Source organism: Octodon degus, unplaced genomic scaffold (assembly GCF_000260255.1).
Source record: "Octodon degus isolate 3935 unplaced genomic scaffold, OctDeg1.0 scaffold00157, whole genome shotgun sequence".
Taxonomy (NCBI): domain Eukaryota; kingdom Metazoa; phylum Chordata; class Mammalia; order Rodentia; family Octodontidae; genus Octodon; species Octodon degus.
The window spans coordinates 6454394-6470280 of NW_004524733.1; the positions used below are offsets into that span (position 1 = coordinate 6454394).

Sequence of the window (15887 nt, forward strand, 5' to 3'; positions counted from 1 at the left end):
CTAAGAAGAATATATGCAGTGTATTATTTGTTGAAACTGTACTTTCGATTTGATTTGAAACTGTCTCATTGCTATATGTTTATCAATAAAACTTTAAAAAAAAAGATAACACAGAAAATAATAAAGTTGGTTACCTATGAGGAATAGAGTGGACAAAGGCTTCAAAGATATGGGAGGGAATGATGCCGTATTGTTAGGCATTTGTTTCCTAAAAGTATTTTAGATATATTTTGAGACTGAACAATGAATATGTGTAGTGCCTTTGGTTGGGGGCCAGGCTCTTATTATAGAAGAGGGAATAATAAAGAATGAGGGAAGGCAAGAAAATACTTGTTCATACAGATTGGAATTGGGAGTTTGACATGACTGTGTGACTTCTAAAATAGGAACAATTTGCTTCCTTTATTATCAGGTTCTACTACTGGAGAATCAACCAATCACAGACTGAAGCTATTTTTAAAAACTGTATACTGAACATGTACAGACTTTTTCTTGTCACTATTTCCCAAATAATGCAGTGTAACAACTATTCACATAGCATTTACATTTTTTTCTCTTGAAATTACATGGGAGGATGCAAATAAGATATATGTAAATACTATACTATTTTTATAAGAGATTTGAACATCTGGAGGCTTTATATCCTCAGTAGGTCCCGGAACCAACACCATATGAATACCAAGGGATGATTATATGTTTTTGTGTATACATGAAGATGTGCACACACATACAGCACATATGCATGTATGCATATTATATGTATATGCCTACTTTGGGGCATCTAGTATGCATCTCTTGATCTAAATCTTTTCCTCCCACTAAAAGGAACCAAAACTCATTCCAAAAATGGCTGATTTCACAGTTGGGACTGCAATAACTTTGTGTCATTTTGTTATGCCAAGAAGTAAGGAAGTATTCATGAAAATGATGTAATAGTCTAAGGAGCCATAAATCACCTTGAAAAGCTCCTACTCGCTAAATATGGACAGTTGAACCACCTAAGTAAATGATGGCAGTAAAAACTTTTGGATAAAGGTGAATTCAGGGGTCTATACTGGTAAATAAATAAATAAATGATGGGAAATGGAGTTGAGTCCTGGTTGAGTGACAACTTGTAAATATGGAAGGGAGTACTCAGCTAAAAAATCATATTTTGTAATCAACACAGTAAAAATAGAATTTGGCTAGAGTCATTAACTGAAACAGTGGTGGAGAGGAGGTGGATTTGATGAGGAAATAGAACATCTTGATAATCAAAAATTATCATCAAACAGGTGGCTTAGTACTGGCAAAAGAAAATTACAGGAACTAAAGATAGAATTTTGAATGGGTAATTAAAATTAGCATCAAGAATGAAGAGCAAATATTAATATGTTGAGCTGTGAAAGGCTCAAGTCAACAACTTCTGTGGATTACCCACTACTATTGTGGACTGCTGGACTGTGTTGGATTGTTTTGCTGAATTCACATACCTATAGTATTTAGATGCCAATGGAACACCCATTTCTGACAGGACTAAATGAAAGGGATAGAAAGGAAGGACCATTTTGTATCTGTATATGTAGAATACTTAGGATAGATATACAGCTACCTTCTCTTAATTCCATGAGAAGAAAGATTTGTATTAATAGTGTTTGGACAGGATATCCTGTTTACATCTTTTACTATGGATAATGACTAAGAAGATAACAATGCATGATGTATTAATTATTGAAACTGTCCTATTAATCAGTTTTGAAACTGTTTCATTGATATTTATTTCTCAATAAAATAAAATTTAAAAAAAATCAAGGGCAAGTAGCTGTCATGTGCCTCCAGGTATGGCACCATAAGAGGGACATTGCATCATTTATGCAGTATTTCCGACATCAATGCATGACCTGGCTATAATTATGATGAAAAATGAGACCAACACAAAATAAGAAATAGCACAAGGAAGAAATAAAAGGGCATGTTAAAATTTTTTAATATTATTAAATGGAGTAATGAAGAACTATTATGGACTAAAGCAAAGATGCAAGATAATTAAATGCAATACCTGATCTTAGACTACAAAGGACAGCACTGGAGTCTTCATCTGTTATAGTGACTATTATTGGCTCAATTATCAAAGTAGGCCTATGAGTGATGGTTTAGATAAAATTATTACATCTATGTTAAATCTCCTTACAGCTGGTAATTTACTATGGTTATGTAAGAGAATCTTCTTAGGAAGATTACTAGGAAGACACTTAGGAAACATATATTAAAGAATTTAGGGATAAAAGATCATGACATATACAACTTACTTGCAATTCCTCTGGAAAAACTAAAGTGTTCACAAATAACAAAGGAAATAAGACAAAATATTGAGAGCAAGTGAATCTGGGTAAACGGTATGCTGGCATTTTTTGTGATAGTCTTGCAACTTTTCTATAATTTTTTAATGTATTTGGTTTCACTACACAGCTCAGAATCATAGTGATCCTCCTGTTTTCAGTCTCCCCAGTGCTGGGATTACCGGCGTGTACCATCATGCCCTGTCTCAGTGGCTGGCTCAGCGAGCCTGGGGGAGGGGCTGAGTGGTTTTAATTTTGAAGTCAGTTCCAACCTTTCAAAGGTAAATATATGAGGGCCAGCCAGATAGCTCAGTGGACTAAAGTGCCTGCTTGGGAAGAGCACGGCAAGTTCGATCCCTGGCATGCTATGCCATCCCAACCCCTGGGGCATGCTGAGACTCAGTTGAGACTGGGCGTGGTGGCACATACCTGTAATTCCAGCGTTTGGGAGGCTGAAAACAGGAGAATCACTATGAGTCCAGTCTACCTAGTGAGACCCTGTAGACCCTGTACTAAAAATACATTTTGAAAAATGGTCAAAATAAAAGGTAAATATTTGATCTTGTAGGTATCGGTGATACTTAGTAAAATGTGATTTGTGACTGAGTTGTGGTAATAGAGGCATACCTCCTGTTCAAAAGAGGAACACTACAGTATAAAAATCCATGAACCCAAGTTGAAATGTGTGGTGAAGTGCATTTGCATGAAAATGAAAAGGAGGGGAAATAGAAGCGATGTGAATCTGCATGGCAGTATATTATAGACTGTCTGGCCAGACAAAGGGTATGGCCACTACTTTCTAAATACAAAGCACAAAATTGAAGCCATCTTGATGCACACCTGCAATCCTAGCACTCAGGAGGCAGGGGCAGGGGGATCATTGAAAATTTGGTGCCAGTCTGGGTTACACAGTGAGTTCAAACTTATATGACATAGCAAGATGCTGTCTCAAAAACACACACTAAATAAATACACAAAATTCAAACAGAGAGAAATTATACAGCACAGTAATTGAGAAGACAAACTTCTGTTAGGATTTTCCTTCAGTGATCACCATCATCTGAAACATTACTAGTTCTAGTAATTTCAAATCTTAGAAGAGGTGGGAAGAAATTTTTAAAATGGAGATTCTTCTATCTATCAACAGACTTAATTCTATCAACAAGAAGGAACTTTCTGAATTAAAACAATTACTCTTCCTTAAGGGAAAGTAGTCCTCAGAACTGGCTTCTGTAAACAATAGTGTAGTGGGATTTCCATAAATGTTTCCATTAAAATAGTTTTCCATTGCCATCTGAAATTTTGCTTCAAGGCTCAGCCTCTGTTCTTGTCCTACTGAATTCTTCTATTGACAACTGGAGGAACACATAGAAGACAGGCTGGGAGGGAAAACAAATGTATTACAAGATCAAATTTGGATTCAGAAGGATCATGGCAGGTTGAAATGAGGGAACAAAGTTATCCAGGTAAAAAATAATACGTAGAAAATCAAGGTGTTGAGTTTTAGCTTAGACAATTGAATAGCAATAGGATTTGGAATACAAAGGGATTTCAGTTGACTATACCCTTGGTAAGAAGTCGACAGTCAATGTGGCTGTCAAAAAAATAGGTACAGTGCAAGAAAGCAACAGTTCATGCAGAAGAGAAATAAGCCAGCTATCCTCTATGGTGGTCAAACCATTTTTAGAGTATTGTTTTCACTCTTTTGACTGCATACCTTATAAAGTACAACAGCAAATAGCAGTGTTCATAAAAAAGATATCAAGATAAAGAGTTACATGAGGATCAATTGAAAGAACCCAGGATGTCCACTCAGGAAGAGAGAAGATGCAGAAGAGATATGGGAGTTACTGAAGATTATCTAAAGAATAGTTATATGAAAGATGGATTAGTTTTGCACTTCATTAAAGGCACAAAGGCCAAATCTAGGACTAATTGGGAGCTGTGGTTTGATTCATGAAGTCTGACAGGCTTGAGCTCCAATCATGACTCCATCACTTTATAGCTCTGTGACCTTGGGCAACTCACTTAACTTGAACTTCAACCACTCATTTATAAAATACAGTCTGCCCATAATTGTATACACATTTCAGGAAAAGAAAAACAGTATGATGCTTTTTCAATGGATGGTACTACCCTCATATAGGAAGACCATGAGGATGTTATATATCACAGATAAGCACTAAACTGCTGGCCCTTAGAGAAGAAATTGAAAATGCATGTACAACAGTCTCAGTGACCAAGGTTACCCAAGCAGTTGTTTGATATACTGATAAATGTTTAGGAACTAATGGCCATCACTTTGAGTACCTGTTGTAATCATACAGTATAAACTTGATTTGTATTAATCTCATGGTGTCTCAATAAATTTGCTATTAGAATATTTATACAAGTTTTTCTTTTCCTTCATTGTGAACACATTTTTAGCAGACTCTGTAGAATTAAATATCATCTATTTCATAAGGTTAATGATTCATAAGGACTAAGTGTGATAATATATGTGTTTATAAATGGCAAAACACAAATACTATTACCATTATTATTTACTAAAAGAAAAGTGTTTCTTACAAGGAAGCACTGATAATTATTTACAGCTGTAAAACAACTAAATGGCCCATTCGATAAAAGTATCCATTACTGATATTATTTAAGCAGAGAAAGAACAATCATTAAAGGAAGCTTATACTAGATGATTTCTAAGGTCCATTCTGACTCTAAGATGTTACTACTACATCACTATTAAGAATTACTATTTAGGCTTTTTTTTTTTTACAAAGGGCTATGTAGCCTTTAACACAGAGAAGACTACCATAAGATCTTTGTAATTTCCTGGACTTGATCTCAACACCCAGGAGAGAACTACTCTCTCTATATCAGGAAGAAGCATAGTTCCTGGCTCTAAAATGTTCCAGAATATGGAAGACATGCACAGAAAAGCACAATGATGAGGTGTTAGATTTCTTGACTTCTGAACCTGAAGAAACTCCCAGGAACATAGCTATGTGGGCCAAGTGGCTTAGAATGGAGCTGCACGAGGCAAGTGTTTGACTCCCAAATATCCTCTCATCTCCCAAAACCACTATTGTCACAAAACAGATTTCTGTCCCAGAATTGTCATAAAACCAGAAACGGAAGCCTATAAGAACAGTTTAGTTATGAAACTTCATGTGTTAGCCTGTGAAGTGAGATGTACATCAAATCACAAAGATAAAACAAAGTATTAATTTGTAACTCTGCAGATGCAAATAGGGTAGGAAAAAACCCTAGTCTGGAATCCAGTTTTGACTTTGCTTTTATTTTTATTCTCCACCACCTGAGAGCACTGAGTGGAACTTTAGGAATCAATGCCGCTTGGCTGGTAATCGATGAGTTAAGTTCCTGTTCTGCTTTATCTCACTCCAGTTTAGAAGATCCATTCATCATAACACATGAGCTAAACAATGTGCTTTATGTGTGTGTCATACTAATGACTGAAACCAGGATTGCTCTACCACTAAGCCACATGCCCAACTCGTTATATTTTTTTTGGACACAAGGTCTCCCTAAATTGCTCAAGATGGCCTGAAGCTCAGAATCCTCCCTTGTCCTTGAAATAACTAGGATTACAGGAGTATACTACCATTCCCAGGAACAATTGCTTTTTTCAACTTCTTTCATTTTGTGGCCCACTGGCTCCCATGTTTTAATATTTACTGTAATTATTCATGGAAAGGCAGAATGAGTAAAGCGAAGACTGATAGAGCAGAAGGTCTGTCTCCATGATCACTGATATGAATGGTAGAGGAAACAATTATCTTTGCACATAATGTTTTATAATGATAATGAAGTTGAAGAAGTAGTCAGGGAGAGGGATGTTCACACAGATGGAATCAGAAATCATGGTAGTTAAACTGCCTAGGAACTAATACTGAGCAGTCTCTCCGTGACAGAGTAGAGTGACTTAGATTAATTAAGAAAAGGCTGAGGATTACAAAAAGATTATGAAAACAAATGGGAGTGACCCCCATAACTGCCCAGCAAGGAAGTATACAACTTGCTTGTTGCCCATAAGTAAGGTCTTTGCAATGCCCTGGGAAGCTTACACTGTCTATGAAAGACTATACTAAACAACCTAACATGTCTTACAAACACTTGCCTCGTGGCGCCCCGGCCAATCTTGAGCAGCTTACTGCTTCCTTACATTTCCTTATCTCTGGCCACAGGCCCCAACTACACCATGACTTACTGATGAAGTTAGCCTGGCCAGTGAATATGGTGTACTGAAGCTCATAGGAGCTGATGCTGAACTCATCATCCGAGATCCAGTGGACTGTAATGGTGTCATGGGAGGCAGTACAGAGTTCCTCTCGGATAGAGGGTGGGTTGGGGGCTGTAAAGAAACATGGAAAAGAAGGTAAGGAAAGCATACTGTCTCTTCTGGAACTTTACAATCTTTAATCTTCCTGCCTAACCTGGTATCTCTTAGAGAGGCAGTTGTTTCATTGCTGCTGCTGCTGCTTTTCACTGTTAAGGATTGAACCCAGAGTCTTGTGCCTAGCTAGGCAAGCATTCTATTACCGAGCTACATCACCAGCCATTTCAAACTTGTATTTTGAGACATGATCTCCTTAAGTTGCCAGGCTGATCTTGAACTTGTGATCCTCCTGCCTGAGCCTCCCAAGTAGCTGGGATTACAGGTGTGCATCATCACACCCAACTTCATTTTCCTTTTCTTATAGACATTTATTTCCCTTAATTCTAACGTTTTAACAAATGAACTCTGTCACTTGTGACAACTGTTTCTTATAAGCAAGGCCTGTCTAGAAAACTAAATCTGAGTCCTAATGGCTCTGAGACTTCATATGATGCTTTGTAAGAGATAAGAAAATAAACATGAAAACTAAAATCAATGTTATGGAGAATAAAATCTCAGTAGAGGTATGGCAATTCATACTAAGGAAAAGAAATGTTAGGGAGGACCACATGTATTTTCCATTCCTTATTTTATAAAATTTCGACAACTTGTAATCCCAGTGCTTGGGAAGCTGAAAACAGGAGAATCACTATGAGTTGATCTATGTAGTAAGACCCTATAGTAAGGGATCTATGTAGGAAGACATCTTACATCTTTTTACTGGTCTGCTGATTCCTACGTTTCCCTAAAATCATTTTAGTAGGAACTTCTCCTATGTGGTACATTATCTAATATTCTCTAATTCCCATCTAAGTTCTGCCCTTCTATCAAGCAATAATATATAATTGATAAGCTCATAATGAGAAATTCATCAGCCATTTCTTGTGTTTTACCTTTAATAGTAGATGATCCTGCCCCCACAATTATTTGATAAATCATTTTTTTTTCATTACAGGAGCTAAAATACATCTTATCTAAAAAGATACATATATCATTTTAATGATTATTAAAAAACATTTTTGGTGTAAATATTATCCTTTTCAGACTATTTTAAACTAAAAGCACACCAAAACAAAACATATTAAAATGAGAAGGAAAGTACTGTAGTTCCATACCTGTTAAATAGTCTAGCCCCTCCAATAGTTTCTTTTCTCTAGAAAAATCTAAAGCAAAGTTTTCAAAGGCATCATTAAAATTGATATCCGGAATCAGAACTTGAGAAGATGCAGTAGCCATAGCGACCCTGGTAAAAAAAAAAAGAAAAGAAAAAGAAAGAAAGAAAGAAAGAAAGAAAGAAAGAAAGAAAGAAAGAAAGAAAGAAAGAGTATATCAATATTCATCAAAATAGGTTTGCAACCTTTATCCAGTGTTTGATTTCTGGTCAAATGAAGCAAAAATATTTTGTCTGTGCTTTTCCAATGGAAACCATTTCAATTTTAATCTTCAGGAACCAATTAAGAGTTACAGCATATTTATTCACATATGTTTATCCCTCAAACAGACTCCCCTGTCTTCTCTTAATTTTGAGAAGTAAATGCAGGATTTTTTCCCCTTTGCATCATTTTCCATCTGTCAGGCAGCATCAAAACTAGACCCCTGAAAGCTTAGTAAGAGCAGTTTGAGAGATGTTTTTGTCTCCCTATTTTTTCATGCTAATCAACAAACCAATATGCTGGGTTGATATCTTTTCCTAAATATTGCCCTTTATTATATATTTTATAATGTCTGTGTTTTGTTTTATTAAATATTCACTAATTGTATAATTTTATCTCTCCAACTAGTTCTAAGAGACCAAAATTGAGGTTCATATTTTGTACTTCTTGCATCTTCCACAGACCCTAAAACACTGTTGGACACACTGTCCAACAATTGATGAATAAATAATTGAAAAACTAACAACACAATTGCTATCAGTTATTGAGTGGTTAGTATATGCAAAACAGTATGCATACACTTCGCATATATTGTCATCTTTATCTCTTGCTGTAGTCCTGTGCAGTAGATGTTATTTCCATTTTCCAATTGAGATAGGTGATGTATTGTAAAGCTAAGTAACTTGCCCAAGAACACAAATCAGTAAATGTCAAAATATTATTGAGCCCATGTCGACTGATTCTAAACCCTACACTCATAATCATCTTTTCTTCTCCTCCCCTCTACTTTTCCAGCTTCCCTTCCCAGCCTTGTGCAATGCTGGACAAATACTCTACCTCTGAGTGACATCCCCAGACCTTGGAGGTTTTATTTTGAGACAAAGTTTTCCTAAATTGCCTAGCTTGGCCTCAAACTTGCAATCTTCCTTGCTCAGCCTCCTGAGGAGCTGGGATTATAAGTGTGTACCACCATGCCCAAAGAGTCTGTTTTTATAATCTTATGTCTACTTTGCATACTCCTACAATTCTTAACCATAGCTACACATCAGAATTATCTGGCAGAGCTTTTATAATATATACATGTTTAAGGCCTTTAGCAGACTTTCTAAATCAGAGTCAATGGAGATCCTTAAACATGCAAATGGAAGGATTAAAAGAAACATTAAATTGGCAATAACAGGTTAAAGTGGAAAGAAGAGGCATAGAATATAGGAAGATCAGAAAGGTAATTTTTATGGTGAATTAGTTGTAAGGTGATTTAGAGCTGAACAAATATATATCCTCATACACATATACCCTGCTAAGATCTACAAAAAATATCTCTTGGCTATTTTTTTAAATTTTTTTAGGGAAGGGTGTACAGGGTGTTCAGGGTCTCACTACTAGATCAGACTCGTAGTGATCCTCCTGTTTACAGCCTCCCAAGAGCTGGGATTACAAGCGCACGCCACCATGCCCAGTCTCTTGGGAGGCTTTTTATTTCTGAAAATAGAGATACTTAAGGAATAAACAAGTGAAAAATTAAGCCAATACAGTTTTAAGGTCTCATTTTGAACTGCCAGTCTTCCAGGATTTGGTGAGTAAGGAATTAACTTCTTTAAGGTAAAACTTAAACCAGAAAATTGGCTCCTATAATTTCTTTCTGAAAATAATTTCTTTCTTTCATCAGTTTTCTTTCTTCCATCTGTCCACCTAGCCATACATTATTTAGTAAGCACAACTAATGTGCCAAGCAGTGGACATACACAAAGAAAACAGGTTTCCTATGCTCCTTGCCCTCACAGAACTCAGTGATCATGGAGGATACAGACATTAGAGTCATACATAGGAAGTATAGCAAACGGAAGAGTCATCAAGCAGGTTTCAAAGGGATCTAAGGGAAATCTCCCCCAAGAAAGTCAATGACCTAATGATGAATAAGATTTACCTATGCAAAGACTATTTCCATATGCATGTTCTTTCTTGCCAGGAGACTAGAGAATGAGGCAAAATCATGGTATAGATTTGTCACAATGATGCAAACTTTCTCCTTTATTTTAAGAATAATGGAAACCACTGAAGCATTTTAAGCAGGAGTAGTATATCGAAATTTATGTTTTAAGAAGAGTATTGTGGCTATAGTAAATGGACTAGAAAGGGTTTAATTTGGAAACAGGCAAGGGCTAGGGAGATAGCTCCGTGGTCTAAGTGCCTGCCTGGCAAGCACAAGGACCCAGGTTTGATACTTGGTATCTACCATGCCATGCCAATCTGAGGCCCAGGAATATACTGCTAGCCACCAAAACCCAGTGTGGTGATGCATGCCACACATGTAATCCCAGCATTGGGGAGGTTGAGATAGGAGGATCATTAGGAGTCTGAGCTGTGTAGTGCGACTCTGTATCAAATACATAAATAAATACAAGATTTTTTAGGGGCCGGGGAGATGGCTCAATGGAATAAGTACTTCCCTGGCAAGTGCAAGGGCCTGAGTTCAATTCCCCGGTTCCGCCAAAAAACAAAAAGATTTTTTTTAAAAAATGGAAACAATAGGCAGAACAATTTTTTATACAGGGTCTCACTATGTAGTAGAAGCTGGCCTTTAAATCCCTAGATAACGCAGGCTGGCCTGGAACTCTCAGTGATCCTCCTGCCTCAGCCTACCAAGTGCTAGGAGTGCATGTATGACCACACCCAGCTAAAGCAATCAAATATTAAAGTGCCTAGAAATAAGCAATAAGTGGTAACAGGAACGCAGACAAATGAACCACAAAGAGTTAATTTCATTTTTAAGGAAAAATGAAAACAAGTGGTCAAGAAAATATGTTAATGCTGTGCCAGCCCCGCCCCTGGGGCACACTGAGACAGAAATTGAGACTGGGTGTAGTAGCACACACCTGTAATCCCAGCTCTTGGGAGGCTGTAAATAGGCAGATCACTATGAGTCCAATCTAGCCCTGAACACCCTGTAGGCCCTTCCCTAAAAATATATATATGTAAAAAAATCAGGTTCTACAATGGTACAAACAAAGTTTGTGAGAGCCAGCAAGATAGCTCAGCAGACTGAGCACTTGCTTAGGCAAGCTCAGGGGTCATCATTCGATCCTCCGCACCACATGCTGCCCTGTCCTTGACCCTCGGACACACTGAGCTGGCAACTCAGACTGGGTGTAATGTTCACATCTGTAAGCCCAGAGCTGGGGAGGCTGAAAACAGGAGGATCACTATGAGTACAAGCTATGTAGTGACACCCTGTTCCAAATAGAAAAGTTCGTGATATATTAAACTTTGTGATATAGGCATACAATATCTATGATATGATCTTATGCTTGTGAAATACAGTATCTTAAGATCAAGATACTATAGTATACTTGTCAATGTTAATTGTGGCTGAAAGATTCACAATGAGATAGGAGTGACATTTAGGATAACACCACAAACACACACACACACACACACACACACACACACACCCCTGCCTGTCCTTCTCTATTAAAACACAACATCAGCATCTCACTACTATCTCTCAAGGCCTTGATCTCTACTAGGGATAATATAACAACTGTCACTTGTAAGGAGATGGGGATATCTTTTTTTTAATGTATTTGGTTGTTGCAGGGTCTCACTATGCAGCTTGGACTCATGGTGATCCTTCTGCTCTCAGCCTCCCCAGTGCTGGGATTACAGGTGTGTGCCACTATTCCCAGGCTCTGGCTGGTTCAGCCCACCCTGGGGACAGGGCTGGCTCAGCATGTGGTGCTGGGGACCAAACCATGGTCCGTGCGCTTGACTAAGCAGGTGCGTTAGTCCACTGACCTATCTCACCAGCCCCAAAAGGGGATATCTTTCTCAGCTAAAATTTTATTTTATCTGAAGGCATACATCTTTAACACAGTATAATAATTAATGGTAGGGAGGAATTTCAGAACCTGTAAGAGTCTAGTGAGAAAAATGCTCACTAGAGCATAGATTGCTATTTTTTCTACCTATACCATAGGCCAGAGATGGCTAACCTTTTAGAGATGAGTACCCAATCTCCAAGTCTAAATCCACTTATCTATCACAAAGTACCAACACTGCAATTAAACTCAAATACTGAGGATTTAGTTTAGAAAAAAAAAAAACACATACACTAACATCTTTTGCCTAAAAGAAAGACAAAGAGGTACAAAAGTTTGGCCACCACTGCCATAGGCTATATTTGAACTTGACATAAACAGTTGAGAATCCTCAACATGTTAATTGGTGATAATTTCATGCTAATGAATCTCTAAAAGCTAAAGAATTTGCAATGACAATGTACAGCAAAAGAAAAGAATATCTTAAAATGGGATCAGGAAGAATGACAACATTAAAAGAATAAAAATAGGAAAGGAAGACCGGCTCACAAAGGCAAAATAAATCAAACAAACTAAGAAACAGGAATATTCATGAAAGCTAAGGGCTGGGTGATTTCAAGTAAAAATGGTCAGTGGGTACAATTGTTACTAAGACTTGAAGTAAGACAAAGAGTAGGCGAAAACAAAGGAGCATCTATTCTGTTTATCAACAACATTTGGTGACTTTAAACGAACACTGTAAATGATGTAGAAGTGAGAGAAAATAGTTCAGATCCTGAAGACAAATGTAGTGCTTTAGATATATTTTTAGCTCTGCTTTCAAGAAATCCCACTGAAATGATAAAAATAGAATATTATAAGCCCACAAAGGCAAAGAAAGTGGAAAAAGATGTCAGCAATTAAAAGATTTTCAACAAATGTTTGAAAGCTAGAAAGGGATGAATGTGTGGTAACCAACAACAGACCAGAGAAAGTTAGATCAGGAAGCCAACATCAAGCTGACTTAATGCCACAAAGTTGAAAGTTTGCAGGACTAGTTAAACCTCCAGATCCACTCAACACAGATTTCCCTTCCCTCAGACTGGCAGGAGACACACTGTTTACTTTCTACAGAGCTTTGACATTAAGCTAAAATCATCTTAAAACTCTCTGCTCCTTTATGCTATTTGGCTCCTAGAATGCTGGCACTGGGCTCATGACCTCCACTCCCACCAATAGCAGGAGACTGGAAGATTCCCTCCAAGCAAAAATGACCCAAGAGAGAACACCTCCATAACCAACAGCTGAGCTCCCTCAACAAAACATCTGACATTTTGTTTTATAATAGTATAGCAAAGTTCATCAAGGGACATGTTGTGCCCACCCACTCAAGTCTGTCATGTACTTTTTAGTGATTAAGGTCAAAAAAGCCTACTAGACATTTATTTCAACAGACACTTAAACACCTGAGCTAATGGGCAGGCCCCCCGTTAGACATTTAGGGAAGGACAAAAACTAAAAGCAACAGAGAAAAGTAATATTGAGGAAACTAATACAATGTAGGATTCTAAAGGAAGCTTTTTAATTTGAAAATATTATTTGAAAACAAAATGCTTTATATCGATAAAAATAAGTCTCAGGGCCAGGGAGATGGCTCAGTGGAATAAGTACTTCCCTGGCAAGGACAAGGGCCTGAGTTCAATACCCAGTTCCGCAAAAAAAAGTCTCAATGAAGGGTTTTAGTAGATAAAATATGACTATTTAAGTTCATTTTTCAATAGCAACTGGAGAAAAAATTAAGGAAATCTTATGGATACTAAAACAAAAAGGCAAACTCAAGGAAATACATTTTTTAAATTAGGAGACAAGCCTAGGGTGACCAAATATATGACTAATTAGAGTTAAAAAAAAAAGAAGAGGATAAAAGGGAGTCAAATATTAGTGAATGATAAAATAAAATTTTCCATAGCTGAAAATCATTTATCTTCAAACTGAAAAGGCTCACTGAGTATGCCACAAAAATGAATAACGAATAATATTCAACCATTGCGAATCTTGGTGAAACTTAGGAATACTTTTACACTGTTGGTAAGAATATAAGTGTTATGTCTTATATCTATATGTCTGCCCAAAGCCTCATATGTCACGGGTGGGGATTTTTGCAGATGGCTAGATCAAGGGTGTGTGATGCTGGGATTAAGGTTTCGAACATAGGAATAAGGGTGCCACACCTGGAGTATGAGTATTACCGGCCCAAAGATTGGATAACCTGGACAGGATATAAGGGACAGAAAGAAGGCTTCATGCTGCTGTTGCTTGCTGCTTGCTGCTTGCTTTATTCTTCCTGCCCTGCCATGCTATGAACTGTTTCTCCTCTGCGATGCGTCATGCCATGCCACCCTGCCTTGGAGCCAGCCAACTATAGACTGAAACCTCTACAAACTGCAAGTCAAATAAACTTTTCCTCTCTTTACCTCTGGTGTTGCCTATTTTGTTTCTAAGTAACTAAAACAAAAAGTTAGAGAAGCCACTGTAGCAAACTGAATGGAGGTTCCTCAACAAACTAAAAATGGAATTACTATATGATCTGATACATCCATCCCTCAGTTTATATCTAGGGGAATTGCAAACAATATGTTGAAGAGACACGTACAGTCCCAGGCTCACTGCAGCATTATTCACAACAGCCACAAAACAGAATCAAACTAAGATTCTGTCAATGGATGAAGAAAATATGATGCATATAGGAAATATCAATCTGTCTTAAAAAAAAAAACACCATCATTTGTTACAACATGGATGAATCCCAAGGATATTATGCTAAGTGAAATGAGTTAGGCATAGACAGACAAATATTACATGATCTCACTTATATTTGAAATATAAAAAGTCAATCTCAAATTAGAGATACAAGTAGAAAGTAGAATTGTGTTATCAGAAGCTGGAACAGAGAGAGAGAAAGACAACTAGAAGTTGGTTTTCAGAGGGTATAAAATTTCAGCTAGGCATAAGAAATAAGATTTTAAGATCTATTTCATAAAAATGACTGTAGTCAATAAAATACACTGTACATTTCAAAAAAGCTAAGAGTAAATTCTGAATGTCTCACCAAAAAAATGAGATGAGATATATGTTAATCAGCTTGATTTAATCAGTCCATATTCTTTTTTTTTTTTTTTTTTTTTGGTGGAACCAGGGATTGAACTCAGGCCCTTGCGCTTGCCAGGGAAGCACTTGTTCCACTGAGCCATCTCTCCGGCCCCAATCAGTCCATATTCTATAGAAATATTAAAACATCATATTATACTTCATTAATGTATACAAGAAGACTTAGCAATTAAAAATACTAATATTTTAAAACTATTTTCAGGATGTACTGGAAATTGAACTGAGGGCCTTGCACTTAGCAGGAAGGTGCTGCACTGCAGAGCTATATCCACAGCCCAAAACGTCTATATTTTAAAATATAAGTCACATCAAAAATCAGAAATTAAAATGGCAGTGTACTTCTCAATAGAACATTGGACATAGTGAATCCATGCTTTCAGAATTATAAAATTTATTTCCAAACTGAAAATTAACTTAACATATTTTTATACAGAAGTCCTCAAAAATTTATTTCTTATGTATTCTTTCTAGAGACATGGGAGAATTTGTTTCAAATAGTTGAGAGTGAAACTGCATTGGAATAACCACAGTTATATTGTGTATCATGATCTTCAAAGTAGTTACTCAGAGTATAAGACATGAATAAGAAAGATCTTACAAAAAAGTAACAGAGAATAGCATGAAAATTTCTTTTCTTTAGTCGTTTCTTTTTGGGGCGAGTTGTTTGAGACAGGCTCTCACTATATAGCCCAGGGTGGTCTTGAACTCACAGTGATCCTCCTGCTTCAGCCTCCAGAGAGCTTAGATTACAGACATGCACCACCAAACCAGGTAAAAATTTCTTTTCAACTACCTAAAATAAACTAGTAGTACAAATGAAACAAGTTAGAATATATAT

At 36.9% G+C, this 15887-nt stretch overlaps 1 protein-coding gene across 4 annotated transcripts in view; it reads right to left on the bottom strand.

The window, feature by feature from the left end:
* Mid2 (midline 2) overlaps positions 1–15887 on the bottom strand; it is a 127375-nt gene that overhangs the window by 13543 nt on the left and 97945 nt on the right. For 2 of the 4 annotated variants that reach the window (XM_004642622.3, XM_023702721.1), the window contains exons 6-7: positions 7827–7954; positions 6544–6687 (exon numbers count right to left, since the gene is read on the bottom strand). In XM_004642622.3, the coding sequence (XP_004642679.1) occupies positions 6544–6687; positions 7827–7954 (272 nt within the window). Of the gene's footprint in view, positions 1–6453; positions 6688–7826; positions 7955–15887 lie in introns of all 4 variants that reach the window. The other 2 variants (XM_023702722.1, XM_004642621.2) reach the window with 1 other exon arrangement.